The sequence below is a fragment of the Xenopus tropicalis genome, chromosome 9, assembly GCF_000004195.4.
Source record: "Xenopus tropicalis strain Nigerian chromosome 9, UCB_Xtro_10.0, whole genome shotgun sequence".
NCBI lineage: Eukaryota > Metazoa > Chordata > Amphibia > Anura > Pipidae > Xenopus > Xenopus tropicalis.
The window spans coordinates 64,363,036-64,379,756 of NC_030685.2; the positions used below are offsets into that span (position 1 = coordinate 64,363,036).

Below are 16,721 nucleotides of genomic sequence, written 5' to 3' on the forward strand. Positions count from 1 at the left end.
TAATATTACCAAGGGTATGAGTGTTAGTGTACCTGGATACTGTAACTAAAATATGATAAAAAGTCACCTGTTGTATCTGCTGCATAATAAATCCTACACTTAAACAGACCAATAGCTTTCTTAATTATTTTATATGTTCTTTCTTCCAGGACAAAGGCAACCTTTAAAGAAAAGAAAGAGAATCTGCAAGTCAATAAAAATAACCAAAGTTAAATAATAGATTTTATTTCATACATGATTTTCTCATGCAAACTGTACTGGAAATGAAACTGTACAGTCTGTGAAATGCTAAATCCAAAGATCTGAAAGGGTGACATACAGACAGTGACAAAGTTGAGACTCAGAAATTGTATAACCATTCAGTTTCCTTATTGGCTGAACACAAATTCCCATTTTTTTTTTTTTTTGCAAAATTTGATCATTAATCATTCACCATGAACATTTTCTCTTCACACTTACAAGTCACGAGATTCATTTACAAGTTGAAATCATTTCATAATAAATAAAAAAAACATTGAAATGTATAAATAAAAACGAACATACTTTGCATTATCGCCAGGAATATTTTTCTTTCTAATTATTAGTTAATTGCAACCCCCCCCCCTTTAACATGAAGCTAAAGCTGTCCTGCAGAATTCACATTTTGTACCACAGAGGTTAATCTGTGTTTAACGTGCTGAATATCCCTGGCAGGGATTGTTTAGAGAAAAAAAGAAATGTAGTGCATTGTCCTCAAATAAGATCATTTCTGATTAACTCATATATGGACAGCTTAATAGATGGACTTCTTTTTTAAACTTTTTTTTCAGTCTAAAATACCCAATAAATTATTTAATTTAGATTAAAATATATATATTTATTTGCTGAGTAATTCATGAGTGTTTTGGATTATAGACAGGAAAAAAAAAAAAAAAGAGCATTGTTGCAAATAAGCTTTTTTAAATCCTGTAAGAGAGATGTGGTTCAACAACCATGTAAACACTTGCTTTTCTATAGTGAGACTACTTTGAAATATTGCATGTTGAATCAGAATAGACAATGGCACGTCGAGAAGACTCAATATCCGGCGTTCGAGCGGACAGTGAGAATGTGTACCCTACAATCAGCTCCACGCTCATAGACGACATCATGGAATGTTAAGTTAGCAAATAACATACAGAAGATTTTCCTTGTATGATCTGCAATCTGCTATAAACCAGCGGAACATCGAAGGCATCTTTAAAACATTCAAGCATAGTTTGCTGGAAAACTACGGATCCATTCTCACCCCCTATGATCCCTTTTCCACCCCCCCACCCCCCCTGCTACCCTGGATGCACACTCACATTATATTAACCTTTGCAAGATATATATATATATATACTGATTTGTTTCTCCACAAGAAAGGTATCAAAATTTTGCTACTGAAATATGACGTTGCTTACACAATAATTCAGTACAAGGTAGCTCGCAAACACAATGGCAAAATATGTTTTGAGTTGTCCAATGTTAGCGTTTGTACATATTTTTTTTACTGGCAGTCATCCCTCATGGGAATATGGCCGATTGGGACGCTAGTGAAAGCACATAAATATGCAGATTTTCAAAAAACTATTCTACTCAGTTACTAGCAAACTAACACTGCACAGTATGGGGTTTTCACTAATTTTAGAAAGGCTTGCCCAAATAAAGCACTAAAATGAAAGAATTGCACTTTTACTACATCTTCTTGCAAATAAAGAGCAAACAGTTTCCTTTTTTTTTTTTATATATTACAGTTCTGAAGTGAGGTGACCGACCTATAGAAAGTTCGTAGGATGTCGGCTATAACTTGTGCAGTTTCAATTAGACATAAGAGAATAAAACAAAATAGCTTACAGAAAACAAATATATATATAAATACATTTATGAAATTCTGCCCCCAAGATTCTCCTCCTTCAAATGTGCAAAATAAAGGCAAAAAAAGATTAAAAGCAAAAAAGATCTTGTCTTTTTTCCGCTCCTGCTTAGTGCGTTATGACCTTGCCGAGAAGGTCACAAGGGACTAGGCAGAACTTTGGTATAAATGTCACAAAGCATTCATAGCACAACCTCTACAATGAGATTTTAAAAGGTCACTGTGATATCTCCTAAAACAAGAGTATCACATTGCAAAGTGTCTCTTGCCCTACTGGAACAGTGTGTATGATTAGGGACAGAGACCAGTACATATTTTTTTCCAAAAAGAATAATAATCTTCCTGAACAAGAGTAGGACCTGCTCTTCAGTGGTTTTTGTTAAAATAAAAACACAAAAATAAACAAAACAAATAAAAAAAACCCACAACAACAAGGCTTTCGCAACCTTTAGAATAAAGATTGGCCTTTCAATGGTTTGCCCCCTAAAGTCAATGGTGACTACTAAGCCCTGATGCCACAGAGGTGTTTTAATCAACTTCCTGATGACTGGGCAGGAGGCGGAGCCATTACAACTTGAGAGACTGCTGGTTCTGTACTCTGGTCGGCCATCTGGGAGAGAACTGACGTGGCTATTGCTTCGGCCATAGATGTAGAGCTGACGCCGTTGGAAGTGCTGACTGAGCTGTGTTGGATTGCTTCCATCTGAGGGCTGCTAGGAACGGAGAGGTCTTCTGAGCTCTCATCTTTTTCAGCATCTGTTGCATTAAAAGAAAGAACAGGCAAGGTGAAATACAGGAAGTTAGAAATTTACATAAACTGGATTGTCCTGGGGTTGCTTCCTGCCCCTGTATTGTTGAGAAAGGCACCAGCCACCGGGAAGGCCCTTGAATGAAGCCAATCAAATCTAATGCTGGTAGCAAAATCTGGGATTTTCATTTCAAGGCTATAGGATTGTGCACCTCATGAAATGTATAACTTCTTCTAGTAAACCTGGGACCAGGGATCAGTCCCTGGCTGTCAAGGAATGCTGGGACAGTTGTACAAAAGGACAGACTAAGGGCTCAAACCTGTTGTGCATCTGGTGTGCTCAACTACCATCAATACGAGCAGAGCTAATTGGGTTGACTAAGGCCATGCTGTGATGTAAAGCTTGTGTGTCATTGGCCAACTGATCATCACGGCACTTACAATCAGAAGAACAAAAGAAAAGGAATTCACAGAAGTATTAATAATGAATAAAACAGTTTACAATATTTAGTCCCAGTTTCATAAATCCCTCTTTCAGGAACGCTGATCTGGCAGCACCCACCGTATACTCCCAGGTGGCAGCCCAACGTTAAAGGGGAGCTAAACCCAAAAGGCCACTTACAGTGGTATTATTAGTGAATGGTAAATTGCTGCTATGAAATTATACCAGAGGTAATTGGTATGATCACATTTACCTGTAGAACTGTAAGAACTGTAGAACTTAAAGATACCGGAACAAATCTAGGAACAAAGCAGGGGGCTTTAACCTCATAACAAAGATAAAGGGTAACTCGTCCCCATATGAACTTAGAAGACTACTGTTCAGATTCAGAGTCAAATCTAGAATCCTATCCATAAAGCTTGACAAAACTACTGCTTTGTAGCCAATACTAGGAAACACGTTTCCCACATACAAGGAAACACGTTCCCCAAGTAGAAAAAAAAAAATTTCCAGCATCTTAATATGCGAAAACATTAATCCGTTTTTGGTCATTATATTAAAGCTGCTGCCTGGTGACAAGTCAATGCATGATGCTTGGCGCAATAAATAGCTCCCATGTTTGGAGGGTATTAATTAACCTTTATATAATATGCTGCTTCTCTTCCCTCTTTCCAATGCTTCTGGCCTGAAAATGTGGTGATGTGGCAGTGGGCAGGGCCTGGCTGGCAGCGACGGAAAGCTGTACGGAACACAGCAAATGCGTCTGATTGGAGCTTTTTTTTTTTTTTGGATCTCAACACAACAAAGCTATATTTTATGTAATCATCATTGTTAACTTCAAAGTTTTCCCATTAAAATAATACAAGGTGCTCCTGTTTATTAACGGCGAGGCTCGCTGCTCATTTACTAAGCTATAAATAGAGAAAAGGTGATAGACTCGCTGTCCGGGACAATTTCACATGTAAACAATCTTCATTTTGCATTAATTAAAACTGGTAGAAAACACAAATCCTGGAATTCTTCTGCTGCAAATAATAAAAACGAGTTTTCCTCCTCGTGCGTCTGCTTATCCATTAAGTGAAGCGACTGATAATGGCAGCACCTGACTCTAATGATGTGCACCCTGGAGAATAAGCAATATTTAGAGTCTAAATATCACCAGCTGTTCCACGCATTCACACATTAATTGAGCTCAGTGTGTAAAAAAAAAAAAAAAAAAATCTCCCGCACTAAATCTGACTATTAATTCTGTCATTTTTATTGTTCAGCCAGTGAAAATATATCAGTGCAATGTAATGGTATTTAAGAAAATAGGTAATAGATATATTTAAGGTAGTGTTTAATGTCCAAAAGTATGTTGCTTAAAGACAAGTATAGCCAAATATACAATGTGTGTGTGTTTATATATATATAAATATATTTATATATATCTACTGTATAGACTGTAGTATAGGACTCATTATCCAGAATACTCTTAAATCTACTAAAAAAATAATTCTAATATTAAATAAACCCAATAGGATTGTTTTGCATACAATAAGGATTAATTATATCTTAGTTGGCATCAAATACAAGGTACTGCTTTATTATAACAGAAAAAAGAATATTAATTTTAAAAATCTGAAATTTTAAAAATGGCCAGTACACCTTTAAAAACTTTGTAAGCCTCTATTAAAAGGCATAAAACATTATTTTAAAGGGTGTGCTTGTCTGATAATATTATACACAACAACAAAAGATCCTCTGCACTCACAATATATATATTTATAGGACATTAAGACATTCTGTGCATTAAGCTACCAAGCAATGGCCCCCTTTAAGCAAAACAGGGATTGTTTGTCCATAAATTAAATATATATATTGGCACTCACAGGGATTTGCACATAAAATCATGATGTAAAAATAAAAATGAGGTTATGAGGTTTATTCAGTCCAAGGTTTCAGTTCCTGATTGGAACTTTCGTTCAGGAACTGAACATTATATATATATATTTGCAAGGTAAGCACTGAGTGCTAAGAACCATAAGGTAAAATACATACAATAAAAGTGATCTGATCTCCAAAAGCTGCCAAACCATTGGTAAAATTTATGATGAACTTGTTGAACTGTGCTCTGTATGTACGAATCTAACTTTTGGCTCATTGCTCATCCAATAGGCTTCATCAGTGCAGCTCAGTTTCTAAGTGTCTACAGGTGGCCATACACCTTAGAATTACGATCTTTTGCAGGAAAGACCATTCCCACCCTGACGTTCAGAACTGAATTGTCAGATATGGAGGTAGAAACAATAGGGATTCTACCCCTATCTGACGATTCAGCTCTAAACGCAGATTATGCTCAAAATCTTTTGTCCCGCCATACACGCACCAAATATATGTTAATATTGGTGCGTGTATGGCCAGCTTGAGCCTTTGAGCGTCATTTACCTCCATTTTAAATTACATCCAGGTTATTTCAACACCTGTCTCAATAATTTTTATTGATCAACAATGACAAAGCCTAGCTGTGCAAGACCTTTGGACTTCTGTACCAGCCCAAGGCAACCACAGCCCTTTAGCAGAGAACATCTGTGCCCCCAAAGATGCCCCAGTAGCTCCCCATCTTCTTTTCTGCTGATTCCCTGCACATGCTCTGTGCTGCTGTCACTTACCTGAGCTTAGGGGCTGATGCACAATATATAAAATATAAATGTTACAATACAATGCAGATTTGTAATTAATTCATATTCACATTACTTGGCAGCACAGAATGTTTGTTCTGCACTTGAGTCATTAATAATGAGTCAACCACACCAGGGTGCCCAAGACAAGCCTTACTTAACAGCATAACTGGCTCCTGGATAATGGATCCCATACCTGTACACAGAAGCACGGAGCATACTGAGCATGTGCAGTGCTACTAGCGTTCTAGACGAGCCTGACAAAATCCTAGATGGGGAGTTAAAAATCTTTTACTGTTACAGTCCTGCTGAACCTCGGGGCTTGTACAGTAACGTCAGTGTAAAACTACAGCATTTCTACTTCTGTGTAAAACTACAGCATTTCTACTTCAGTGTAAAACTACAGCATTTCTACTTCAGTGTAAAACTACAGCATTTCTACTTCAGTGTAAAACTACAGCATTTCTACTTCAGTGTAAAACTACAGCATTTCTACTTCAGTGTAAAACTACAGCATTTCTACTTCAGTGTAAAACTACAGCATTTCTACTTCAGTGTAAAACTACAGCATTTCTACTTCAGTGTAAAACTACAGCATTTCTAGGCAGATTCTTTAGTTATTCTTTAACAAGGCAAGTTAATTACAGCTTAGATTTGTGGTTAATTTAGAAAGGCCTTTCAAGATCAATTAAAACAACTTCTTCTATATACAACTTGCCAAAATCTCATTGGAGATAAAGACCTAGGCAAGGTGTGACTTATGATAAAGACAGTAATATATACATACTAACCTTTAGCCAGATATAAAGTCAGGAGACTGCATGTGGTAATAACAAGATAACGTGACATCACATACTGCTGCAGAGTTCTATAAAGCACATTTAATATAGTCTATCATAAGTACACACAGCATGGTGGGTGGGTGGGGGGGTAAATGAAAGCTGCTTCCATGGAACAATACATGCTCTGCTCATTCCTGGAAGCATCCATTCTCCATTGTGTGGGTTTATCAGATGAGAAGCATAATAACCTCATCCATGCAGCAATCATTGTTAATACCTATCTCCAGCATATGCCTATGCCGTTCCAATTTACCACAAAATGTTATTCTCTACCCTGTCAAATGCCTTTGCATCCACCGAGTAAGATTTATCAGCTCAGAAATGACAAAAATCAGCGCTCTAAATATATATAGCGACAGAAAGTTCCATTGACTTCTCAATTCTTTTAAATTAAAAAATATTGCCTGCTCTGATAAAGCAGCTTAGAATGACTGCAAGTAAAGATGGAAGCTATTAAGTTTTATCGCGAGCACCTGAGGAACTGTTTGCCTGCAATTCAAAATGTTTCTTTATCCTCCCGAATTACTGACACTGGCAAATTAAAATGAAGTGGCTGCATATGGCAGAAACAATCTTCACATTTACAAATATCCTGGAATATCATTAAATCATAAAGGAGAAAGCTGCTGTTATATATTATGAATGCTGCCTAATGCATTCCCAGCTTTGTTATTTGTTACAAATTTGTGTAGCAGGGACAAAATTGGCCATTTATTCTACAGCGGCAGCTGCTTGATATACTGTATAACACAGCCAAAAAAAAGGAAAGAGAGCAGAAAAAAAACACAATTAACTTTTAAAATGCTGAAGAGGTAAATGACATTACAGGTTATTAATAAACATGGCTTCTTCGATTTTTTTTTTTATTGTGGACTTGCCACTATTTCAGCCACTCCTTGAATATAACATTAACGGAGGGGCAGATTAATTTAAAATCCAGATGGATTCAGTTATTAGCTATTAATTCAGTTTCTTCACAGGAAAGCCTTTAATGGGCTGCATGCATTTACCAAAACAAGTCCTGCTTGGATCAAGGTGTCAGTTGGTTAGAGCAATTGGCCCATCATTCTGTACAATGGGATGTCAGAGCTCGATGCAGCAGTGCCAGGCCAAGCTGTAAGGGCCCCCTTGTCCTGACGTGTCTTCCCTCTACCCTGATGCGTCCCCCCGACCCCTCACATATAAATCCACATTGTCCCCCCTGCTCTCCCACCTCGTAGCTGACGTGGAGCATGAATTTATATGTGAAATGTAGGAAGCAAACCCTGCAGTCTGTGTCCCCCTACGACTGTGGATGCTCAGTCAGCTCAGTCTCCCTTTCTCTCACCCAGGGCACTGTTGTTGGGACTTAAATGATTTGGTGGGTGAAACCCCCAACAATTGTGTTGTGTTAATTTGAATACACTGTCGTTGGAACTTAACTATTGGGTGGGTGCTAGAGCTCAGCATTGCCTCTTAGATACAAAACTAGGGGTAGGCAGACAGAAGAGGTACTGTACATGCTAGCGCCCAATCACTGTGCACTAAGCATGTGCCTCTTCTTTTTACCCCTTGTTCCAGACCCAATAGTTAAATCCTAACAACAGTGTATTCAAATTAACACAACACAATTGTTGGGGGTTTCACTCAGAAAAGCTCATTCACACTGTAAAGAGCAGATACAACATGGGAATAACGAGCCAAGCTCCCCTCTTGCATGTGTATGACATAGGAGCGGTGGATGTGCCTACATCATAATGAGCAAGTTGTGGCACTTACTCATTATGTGCATGCGAGTCCCACAACATGGCTGCCCACACCCTGAGCTCCCTGTGCCAATAGCCTAGCACTGCAGGGGACTTTTTCTTAAAAAAAAAAAAAAAAAAAAAAAAGACTATTGTATTCCCCAACCGGAGTGTGAGCTCTATTAGCCTGCCCTTTTGGTGGGGCAAGCCCTTTAAGGTTAATAAATAGGCCTCAACATGCTATATACATACACAAGTATGGGATATGTTATCCATAAATGCATTATCCAGTAAGCTCTGAATTACAGGAAGGTCATCTCACATGGACTCCATTTTAATCCAATAATTCACATTTTTAAAACTGATTTCCTTTTTCTCTGTAATAATAAAACAATGCCTTGTACTTGATCCCAACTAGATCCATTATCCAGAAAACCCAAGGTTTCTGAACAGTATATATATATATATATATATATATATATATATATATATATGTTCCACAGGTAGGCGAACCCCCTTTCTCTACACTAGCAATAGTCATCTGGCTCTTTAATATACAGTTATGGGATCTATTATCTTGAAACCCATTATACAGAAAGCTCTAAGGGCTTGTGCTCTTAAGCAGTTGCTTTTGCACTTGCCTTCAGTGCATTCCTCTGCGTTCGACCACAGGACAGCGCAGGAACAAATGCACCCTATTTTTCCTACTGTGCCTGTGTAAGTACGGGGCGCATTTGTTTTTGCACTTCCTTGTGGCAGAAAACAAAGGAATGTACCGGAGGAAACACAGAAACAAATGCTTCAGAGCTATATTTAAATAAAAAAAAGATTTAGTTTTTCTCAGTAATTTTAACTACCTAATACTTGATGCTAATATAGCATAAACTCATGTTGGTGGCAGTAAATCCTTTTCAATTTTTTATTTAGTAGACTTCAGGTATGGATACAAATTATAGAAAGATCATTTTTGTAGAAAACCTCAGGTCTTAAGCATTCCAAATAATAGATCCCACAGCTGTGCATAAGAAGGCAAATATATGCAAAACTATCAATACAAAATAGGCAAGCAGCATTAATACTTTTTAGAAAGTTAGGACAGAAAAAATAATGAAATGAAGGCAAGGATGTTGGATAACTAGCAGGGTATAAAATATTTGATTTGATTAGAAAGGGTTAAAGTCTAAAAGGTGTAAATACAGCAGACCCCACTGGCACTCTTTGTCGCTTTACATTTTTCTCCAGTGGATATTCTGGCTGCAGTGGAGATGCCGACTGCACCAGTTACATACAATAAACATACAGAGGTGTTATAATTGCATTTGCTAAAGGATAGCAACCAATATAACCCATTTCTTTAAAAAAAATCTCAAATGTTTCCTTCCATGCAGCACAAACCTGCACTGAACTTAATCATGTGTGGTGAGATTAATTTCTCATAAAGGAATGTGGAAAATAATTTTATTAAATGCTCTCCTAGCTTATCCAGCAATAACCTTGCCTTATTTTCATTATTTTATTTTAAACACTAAGAGAGTGTGTATGTGTGTGTGTGTGACTGTGATATTAATGGTAGCACGGTTCATTTTGGCAGTATTTCACTGATGTAGCCCAAGGCCATGGGTAATGGAACATTACTCACTATGATAGCCAGATTTCTTCTGCATCGCGGTTACAGGGCAATCTTTATGAGCCAGAAGAAGCTGTTTCAGCTGCGCCACTTCATTTCTCAGCAGGGTGACTTCATTCTGGAGGTAAAGGGGAAACTTTCTGTTTAGAACCAACTGGAACAAATCCTCAAAGTTCAGAGCAAAGCAATAACAGTAGTGGGCTATGCACTTAAAGGCAGCAACTTAACTGCGCGGTATTTGTGACGTATTTTAAAAATATGCAAAATATAAAGTGCTGTATAAAACATAGTATAAATATAGTAAATATTGTATGTATGTACAGAGTAGTATCACATGCATTTAAATGTACTTTATTGCTATAATTATTCTTTATTTCTAGGACGTTTTCTACTGCGTTTTACAGGGATTATTCATCAGTCCCTGCCCCAGTTGAGCTTACAGTCTAAGTCCCTATTAAGGTCCCCATACACGGGCCGATTGTAGCTGCCGATATCGGTCCCTTGGACCGATTCAGCAGCTTATCGGCCTGTGTAGGGGCAGAAACGACGGCCATACCCGACTGCTATCTGGCCTGAAATTGGCCAGATATCGATCGGGCAGGTTAAAAGATTCAGTCGGATCGAACCGACTGCCCCATTGCTGCCATTATAAAACTATTGAATTAGCCTACATGTTTCCTGATACCGCCCACCCGTAGGTGGGGATATTAGGTGAAGATCCGCTTGCTTGGCGACCTCGCCAAGCGAGCCAATCTTCACGTGTATTGGCACCTTTACAGTCACACACACTATGGTCATTTTTATCAGGAGCCAATTAACCTGCCTGTATGTTTCTGGAGCAAAGGTGGACAGCAGAGAACCTGAAGGAAATCCATGCAAGCTTGGGGAGGATATACAAACTCCTTGCAGACAATAGCAGCACTAACCATTGTACCACCGTACAGGCCTCGTAGGTGCAATAAACCAAAAACCCTAAACACTACTGTATATAGATACTTTAAAAAGAAGTACCTTTCTAAGTCTTTCTAAATTCTTTTTAAGGCAGAGAAATAATACTTGGACATTGGGGCCAGTTAAGAATTCAGACCCAGTCTTAAGTAGCCATACATGGCCAATAAAAGCTGCTGATGGTCAGCAGTTTATCGGCCTGTGTATGGGGTCCTCAGACGGGCCCACCCGACTGATATCTGGCCCAAAATCAGTCAGATGTCCATCGGCAGGTATAAATATTCCATGGGTCCCGTTAATACGGTCCTTGCCCCGGCGGTTTCTATATCTGACCGTTTGGCCCAAGGGTCTGAGGATCTTTATCGCCAACCTCAAAGTGGGCATATCCAGGAAAGATTACTTTGTTCTTATTGATCTTTCAGTCCTAGTCTTGATAAGAAGCCCTAGACCCAGACAGAATGTTGCCTTAAACTTTTTACTTTATAAAGAAGCAGACTTCTGGTAGTGGAAGTCTGTATTTCTGTAGGTAGGTAGTTATCTACAGAAATACACCTACTATACAAGTACCGTATATATGTCATAATTTATTTAAAAATTACATTACATTAATTTATAATAAACAGGGGTCTTACAGAGTAAAAATAGGACTGATGGGCCCTACAATCAAAAAGAACATATTTTGGAGATTCCAGACCTTGACATGGGCAGCAATCAGTGTGATACAGGAAGGCAGCTAGAGGGGTTTAGTCCAGTAAACTGTTGGGTCTTTCTTCAGAATGTCTTACTGTAGGTTTAATAACTAGTAATTCTGAGAATTTCTAACTAACCACCAATAAATTCCATGCTGGTTAACACCTTATGGGCCTGCACAACATACCCTGGTATGCAATTATTATGGGGAATTTCAAAGGAAAAGTTATTTTTAATAGGGCAAATATGGCACAGCTCCAATGGGTTAATTTTCGTATAAAATGTTTATGAGCTGTTGAAAACTGGCTGCAAACTGAAGGTAAATCATTACAGGAGATGGCACAAACCATTGAGAGCGAAACAGACTGCAGAGACTGAACGGTGTGTTTGAGAATAATTAAAATTTATGAAAGCACGAACAAAAGTACCCAGTGATTTTATCTCAATATTATGTTGTGTTCACACTATTGTTATTTGGATAGGGCTTATAATTCCCTTTGCTTCTCTTGGCAACATGCAAATAAATTGGAGAGCAAAGCTTTTTTGTTCTGTAAATCAGACTAGTAAGGAAATGTGTAGCTTGTTTATACTTACATATAAAGGCTAAGTGGGGGTGATATGGAGATCACAATTGTTGTCCTAAACATATTTATTGATTACCTCAATAAATGTATATTCTGGTGCTTGTGGATGGTGCTATTTGTGTAGCCTTGCTGGATTCCAGCCATAAGCAAATCACAGCGCACCCTGGGGTGTACAGATACTGACCAAACCAATGGATGAAAATGGTTTTCCTGTCCGTCACCCTGTCTATGCCTTATGCTTTGGAAGCAGAGAAGTAAGCCTGCAGATGACATTTTATCCCCCCTATTATTTTTACCTCCCACAGCAGAAACACAGCTCCCCTCTCCAGTCAATGGACCCCCACATGCACTGCAGCAAATGGCCTGAGGAAGGGATTTGCTCAGGAGATTAGTCTCCCACCCTTACACAGCAAAAGCCCTTTGCTTTATTAGAGACTTGTACCTTTTATACATAATGGACTGAATTTGGAAGCCTGCTAAAACAAATTTTGCTTAAAGGAACCCATTGTTTTCTGTTAGATGAGTAATTGCAGGGACATTTTCTTAATTAAAACGACCACACTGCAAGCCAAGGGAAGCCAAGGTAAGGCATTTATAAAAGGAGCCACATAATGCAAAATGTACTGTTCTGTGCAATGGGCAGTATTCTACCCAACGATGCACCAAATGCAATCATGGTGGACCAGTCACAAGTATTTTGACTATCAATTATAATGTCCCTCGGTTCTATTGGACTTACATTTGTATAATGCTTAAAGCAAAAAGGGTTTGTGCAATCAGCTACAGGAGCCTTGAATGTATTTGTGTGTGGAGATCCCTAAATGTATTTTTGTTTCTTGACTTTAGAACCCATTTAATACATCTGCTTTATTTTAGGGTGGGTTTGGCCCTCTGTGCTACTCTAGGATGTACAAAGCAGTTAGCATGATCAATACATCTAAACAAATGGTAACCATACTTCTATTTCCATTATACACAAACCCTAATGTAATACCTAACAGATTTGTATATTCTTACATGTCAGCTTAATGGATTTAGTGGTACCTCTTATAAACATCACAAATTGGATTTTTTTTTTAAATTTTGTGAAGTATCTCTATCTACTAATTTACTAACTACAGTAGATGAATATATGGCATAAACTAGCATATTATGTCACTGTATGTGTGCTACCAATGTAATAAACAAATTACAGGTATAGGACCTGTTATCCAGAATGCTCGGACCTGGGGTTTTCAGTCTTTCCATACCTCTCCTAAAAAATCATATAAACATTAAATAAACCCATTAGGATTGTTGTGCTTCCAAGAAGGATTAATTATACCATAGTTGATATCAAGTACAAGGTTCTGTTTTATTATTACAGAAGAAAAACATAATATGTTTTAAAATTCTTTGATTAAAATGGAGTCTATAGGAGATGGCCTTTCTGTAGTTTGCAGCTTTCTGGATAACGGATCCTAAACCTGTTCTAAGCTAAATCTGTACATGCAGGGGCGCTTCGAGTAGCCTCGATGAAGAGTCTCCCCTGTCCTCCACCTCTAACTTAAAATTTACTTAATAGCCCAGGTATGGGACCTGTTATCCAAAATTGGAACCTTCTGACATTTGGATCACCATACCTTAAGTCTGCTAAAATCATTTACATGTTCAATAAACCCAAACCACCAATATGGATTGATGCAGCTTAGTTACCATCAAGTACAAGCTACATTTTTATTATTACAGAGAAAAGGGAAATCATTTTTAAAAATCAGAATTATTTGCTTAAAATAGGCTGTATAGCAGATGGCCTTCCCATAATTTGGAGCTTCTTGGATAACTGGATTCTGGATAAGGCATCCCATATCTGTTCTATATTTCGGAATCAATATTTGAAATAGGGTATTTAGGATAAGTGAATCCCTTTTAGGATAAAGATATACTTTCTAGAGCAATGGTGGACACACTGGAAATGTATAGATTAGCTAGGATGTTGTTAAATCTATAAAAAAAAACCTCAGTATGTAAATTATATACAGTATCATATTGAATCTAATATATATGCAATAAAAAAGTACAGGAAACTGGTTATCCAGAAAGCTCTGACTTACGGGAAGGCCATCATTTTATTCAAATAATCCTAGTTTTTCATTTTTCTACATAATAATAAAACATTACCTTGTACTTGCTCTCAGCTAAGATATACTGAATCCTTATTGGAGGCAAAACAATCCTATTGGGTTTAATTAATGATTAAATGATTTCTAGCAGACTCAAGGTATAGTCTATATGTCTTCCCAGGAGCAACTGAATATTATGAAGAGAAGTTATCTTTTATTTTCCAGTCTTTATGAAAACCCTAAAAATCAGTGCTTACCCACAAGGTTTCTAAAGGCAATGAAACCTTTAGTCATGTAATGTTCTGTGTGCATAAACAAAGAGGGCAGAGCTTTAAAGATTTGACTTTCCCAAACATAATGGTCAACTACAAAGAGTGCTAGGGTTATGCCAAATCGAATTATTGAAATCTAAAAAATAAGATCATACTGTTGCCCTTGGCCATTGTGAAGTGTCATGTCACCTGGGCCATTTTGACTGCTGCCATGAAATGTTTTTTTAAATTAAATGCTAGTCTTCGGGTGGGGGAACAGGAGGTGATGTCACACAGGGGTGGGGTAATGGGCAGGGCATAAGCGGGGGAATCCGGCAGCAGAAAGGGTCAGGAAGGTAGGGGACTTCTAGGGCATTACAAATTTACCAGCAATTACATTGGCCCAAGCTGGTGATTTACTGGCTGGGCCAGTCAAATATTGGCAGGGGGGCAACCCTAGAGGGTTGTTAAAACCAAAACACTGATTTACCATTTATTACTATGGTAAATATACTACTCCAATCAAATGTAGCCTGACCATGTTACTAACCATATTTTCTGCATGACGGCAGTGGTGGTAAAGCTACCCTGTATGACATTAGCCAAATAATTTAAATTGTAAATGTGTGAACATGAGTACAGTAAAGAGTATAAGCATGGCAATCTAAGATGGTACTTTACTATAAATCCACTCTTTCAGTTTTATTTTTAGCTGTTGGTAAGAAGCATATTTTTTAAGCACATTTTTTAAGTGTTTGTTATTGTACAAAAAATAGTGTCAATATCCTAATAATGTATAATAAGGGATTTAAGATCTTGTAGCTCTAAATGTGGCTGCTGCTGAAACTGTTTGTGGGCTAAATTGCCATGCTAAAGGCACATCTCCAAACTTATTACTTTTACTATTAAATGCAACGTAAAAGTAATCATGGGTCATTACTGCCCACTATGCTGATCAGCTTTGCCAGCACGTCAAGTGAAGAGTTATTAAGGAAAACGCGGGATTGATTAATGTGCTCACATAAAGAACGGTTTAATTATTTCTTTGACATTCAATTTTCTTTGCAAGTCATTTTGTTCTTCACAGCCAATGGTTTTGCTGTTGGCAGACAGAAAGAAATTTTGTTCTTCTCAAATCGCCGCCAACACGGCCATTTTTAACCCTTCAGAGAGTGGTAGGAGGGAGATAAATCCTTAGCTTGTATTTAACCAAGGTACTGTTATTCAAATATAAAATATATATGTCCCATATCCCAAAATTCAGATGAAGGAAAATCCTCTACTACTCTACTACACTCTTCCTGAATGTACCATCTACCCCAACAAATCTATTATCTCTGCTATGTTGAAAATAAGTATTGGGCAGTATACTGTATAAGGGCAATGGCACAAGTGGTTTCTTGCCTGTAATTGCAATCCTGATGACAACAAAATGCCTAAAAATACCTTCTGGTGCATTAATATTAGACTTATACTACTATAAGCTATTGAATTCTTTGCACATTATACACATCAACTGATTAGGATGCTGTGATTATAACGTTACTGTATTAGATGCTAATTTTGGGCAGTTTGTTGCCAGGGGCAGCTTGAATTCCCACAGGTTGTGAAATGCTCTGGGCACCACTGTCCTAAGTGAATTCTCATTATCTCCCTTATGCCCCTAAAACCTCACAAAAGCCTAAGCTGGTTGACTGCTGCTAGCATCTTACGGGATCAGCTCTGATGTATTGAACACATCCTTGCACTTACAGAATGTTGTCACTGGTTGTGTTTGTTGTCATTCACTATGCATGAATTCACAGGCTTCCTATTTTGTCTCTTTTCAGCCTGCAGCTGGAAATATGTGACCTACCAAACAACTAAATGTGAAGTTTCAGTCTTATTGTTAATCTTCTTTATTGCTGTTTTACTTTTCAGATCTTCTACTGTTCATCTTCCACTTTGATTCCACTTTTGTAATTAACCCCCTAGCAACCAGGTAGCAGTTTGGTATACAAACCCGATGGCTGCAGAACAAAACATTGTTAAAAAAATTAAATAAAAAAAATTAAAAGTGAGGAACAAATGCAAATGATCTTAGACATCTGCAGACTAAACCATATTAAGAATGTAATTTTAAGATAAAAGCCCTTTAATATGTGGAAGCATAATACAAACACAGTATGTGTTCCTTGCAGGTATCCAGAATTTTACACCAATTTTTGCAATCATATTACAAGCATGG

General features: G+C 37.7%; 1 protein-coding gene across 5 annotated transcripts in view; it reads right to left on the reverse strand.

Annotated features, from left to right (window-relative positions):
- Positions 1-209: 209 nt before the first annotated feature.
- The window catches only part of atf2 (activating transcription factor 2), a 54,954-nt gene continuing 38,442 nt past the window's right edge, over positions 210-16,721 (reverse strand). For 4 of the 5 annotated variants that reach the window (XM_018097560.2, XM_018097558.2, XM_018097559.2 and 1 more), the window contains 2 exons: positions 9,932-10,037; positions 210-2,632 (listed from right to left, as the gene is read on the reverse strand). In XM_018097560.2, coding sequence (XP_017953049.2) covers positions 2,409-2,632; positions 9,932-10,037 — 330 coding nt within the window. In that variant the 3' untranslated portion in view covers positions 210-2,408. Of the gene's footprint in view, positions 2,633-9,931; positions 10,038-15,511; positions 16,504-16,721 lie in introns of those variants that run through there. The other variant, XM_018097563.2, reaches the window with a different exon arrangement.